Source organism: Alligator sinensis, unplaced genomic scaffold (assembly GCF_000455745.1).
Source record: "Alligator sinensis unplaced genomic scaffold, ASM45574v1 scaffold885_1, whole genome shotgun sequence".
Taxonomy (NCBI): Eukaryota; Metazoa; Chordata; order Crocodylia; family Alligatoridae; genus Alligator; species Alligator sinensis.
This window is the reverse complement of record NW_005842056.1, coordinates 2,185,680-2,188,905: the sequence shown is the minus strand read 5'-3', so window position 1 is coordinate 2,188,905 and position 3,226 is coordinate 2,185,680. Positions and strand designations below refer to the sequence as shown.

The following is a 3,226-nucleotide window of genomic DNA, read 5'->3' as shown; positions in this document are numbered from 1 at the left end:
ATGGTGCCCACCATGCCTGCCCCAGGTGCTGGTTGCAGAACACTGGCCAAATCCAGCCCACAGGCAGATGGCCCTCAGGATGTCCATTTGGATGTCCATTTGGCTCTCAGGAAGAAAAGGTTAAGCACCACTGGATTAGAGGATTGAGAACATGTAGGATGAATGCATGCCCCCAACTAACACTGCTAATAAACAGAATCTAAGATCATGCTTAATGGGATATATGTGTACCTGGGGGGAATATATGTGAATAAAACAGCTTAAACTATCATATTAACTATAAAGTAAGTAGTGATTGAGCCTAAATTTCTTTTTTGTTGTCGTAGCACTTTATGCATTACTGTATGAGTTTCATTGAATTACAGGGATTATTTGGTGCCAGGTTTTGGAAGGGAAGTTTGAAGAAGCAGAGCACCAGCTGGAATTTCTGAAAGAAATTCAGAAGTCCTTTGAAAGAACTGCAGTAAGATATATAAATGCAATTTCTTATTTTATTTATTTGTGTTCTTCATTTCTACACACTTCAAGCAGATTGAACATATTAAAAACACTGGAGCAGTTCTGCTCACCTATGTTGATATCAAATCAGTGAATTCATTGACTTCAAAATCATTCCCCCAAACTCTTTAAAAATAGATTAAGTCTTCACAGCCAAGCATCTTAAAAATCTTACCCACCATATCATCTTCCTGAAGTAAAACAGGAAAATCTTCTGTATTTTAAAGGATGCTCTGGAGTTTACCGAATCTTGACTCTGGCAGACTGAAGTAAGAAAAAAAATTCCAGAGTCAAGGACCGCTAATGGAAACTACTTCCAACTTCCTCCAATTTAACCAGGGGTTTATTTTACCAACCTAGTCTTAAGCAAATAATATCCAGAAATTACACAAATACATTTATAAAATTGGACTTGCTGCTTAACAAGAGGGTCACATTCTGCTTTAGCTACCGTTTCTGAATAGTTTGAAGGTAAAATCTCACTTATAATTGCACGGGTCACTGACCACATTGGGTCCACTCTAGCAAATTACTTAAGTGCTTAACTTCTGATTTAGCAGTGTTTTACACTTTATTTTTATTTGCAGAAGTGCCAGTGTTTATGCAAGTTATGGGGGAAGTGAAGAATCGGACCACATAGATGAGCGATGAGAGAGATCCATATATGAAACATATAATTTGATATTAACAAGACATAAGTGGCATACAGCTACCTTCAGATGATCACTGTACTAACACTGAAATCTCCTGGAGCTGTGTGCAGTCTTCAGGCAGAATTTCACCCAATTTGCTCACCCTAAATTCTAAAATACAGAATTATCCTTCTTACAGGTCCTAATTTATCTTCAGGCAGTTATTGCTTCAAAGAAAAGCAAGAATGAACAGGTTGCCATTACTCTTTTGAATGAAGCTGCAGAACTTCATTTTTCTGCCTTGCATGGCCTTCCTCTGAGTATGGAATATTATGAAAAATTAAATCCCATGTTTTTGATTGAAGTTGTAAAGGAGTATTTGGTCTTCTGTCCCAAACAGGTAGGGAATATTTTAGATTAAATATTTAGTGTTCATTTCTTCCTGCTTTATATTTAATACTGGTGTTGTCAGTTACAAATCTAAATATTAAATCTCTCCATATTACATTTCTCTTGCATAACTTCTCTTGCTTTTACTAGGGTGCATATGTAGAAACAGAGCGGGGGGTTAGACACTAATTGATTTTCCTTTTGAAAGCATGGGCCGTATAATACAGTTCTGGAAATAAGTAACAAGGACATTTTATTCTTACTTTTTCATAGCCTCGGTCACCTGGTCAAATTATATCTCCTATTCTTAAGCAAGCATCTATAATTTTGAATCCAGTGGTTAAAGCTGTCCCTGGCATGATGGAGCCTCTCTATCTAATGGCTCAAGTTAAATATTTATCAGGTAAGTCAGGGTCATACTCTCAAATACAATGAAAAAGGAAATTCTTATGAATTAACAGTACAAACACTTTCAGAAATTTAGATTAAACAGTTATTTCTTTTTGAAATTAAGATTTCATATTGCTCTTTTAAAAAATAATTGTTAAATGTTAGTTTTCTTTGTCCTTCAGTTTATTCAATGAAATTGCATTAAACCAACTATTTTAAAACATAGATTTTTTTACATTAGTTTATGCAAGTGGTGGTTTTCAAGACACAAATAGCAAATTATTTAGAAAACTATATCTTTGAAATTAGTCATGGGCCAAGGATGAAACTGGCAGGGAAGTAACACAGTGATGGAGAATATTAACATTATTGGGATCAAACTAGTCATTATTACTTCTCAAAACAGAAAAGAGACTTTTGGATCTAGTAAAAATATTGCTGTTTCATTCTCAACCAGATGCCCACTGATCCTGTTGACACAGGTCCCAGATAAGAATTTTGTCCTCCAGTAGCTCCATTACACAGATATTTTTCAGAAGTTTCAGGAATCAGTGTGCCAAGTGTCACAGTTGCTTCAAATCAGTGAGCTTTCACACAGACTAGTTGACATCATGCATCACTGCAGCCCAGGCTATGAGGCCATCATGGATTCTGACAAAACGGTTTGGGAGATGCTGGCTACTTTTCCTTCAACTGCTAAAAGGATGAGCAAAAATTACCATCTAAAGGGGCAAAGTATTTGTATCCCTACCATGCATCATCTTCCCTTGGTGGTGACTACTGCTCATGAGCAAGCTGAGGTCAACCCCAAAAGAGAAGCCTAATATTTTGGACTTAATCAGAAGAAAGTCACTCTTCTACTAAGAAAGTCACTCTTCTACTAAGTTGCTGTTTAGCATAGTGAAGTATCAAGCTCTCCTCACCAGATATGCCTTCCACATATGCAAATGTGTCGTATTCGAAACAGGGGGAAAACCGCCTATCCCTTGTTGAGGGGCAGTTGGCCACTTAGACTTGCCTAGAAACAGTCTTGAATGTCATCAACACTGCCTCGGGAGCCATGGCTACAGCAGTGGTATGCGAGTTTTCCTGGTTATGAGGTTTGGCTTTCCAAAAGGAGTCTAGGGTCCAGAATGTGTTAAGACCTTCTGTTTGAGAGCTCAGAACTGTTCAGCATAAGAACTGACAGAACTACCTTACACTCCTTCAGATTTTATTAACCAGCTCCAAAGAGGAAGCTAAAATAGCAGGAGTATCTCAGGCTTAGAAGTTTCAGTGCCTTCAGTTGCTATCTCAAGTTCAAGATGGTAATCTTA

At 37.4% G+C, this 3,226-nt stretch overlaps 1 protein-coding gene across 1 annotated transcript in view; it reads left to right on the top strand.

Annotated features, from left to right (window-relative positions):
* Window positions 1-3,226, top strand: part of TTC21A (tetratricopeptide repeat domain 21A) — a 76,703-nt gene that overhangs the window by 16,805 nt on the left and 56,672 nt on the right. The window contains exons 10-12 of the mRNA XM_014519619.2: window positions 366-463; window positions 1,330-1,530; window positions 1,794-1,923. Coding sequence (XP_014375105.1) covers window positions 366-463; window positions 1,330-1,530; window positions 1,794-1,923 — 429 coding nt within the window. The remainder of the gene's footprint in view (window positions 1-365; window positions 464-1,329; window positions 1,531-1,793; window positions 1,924-3,226) is intronic.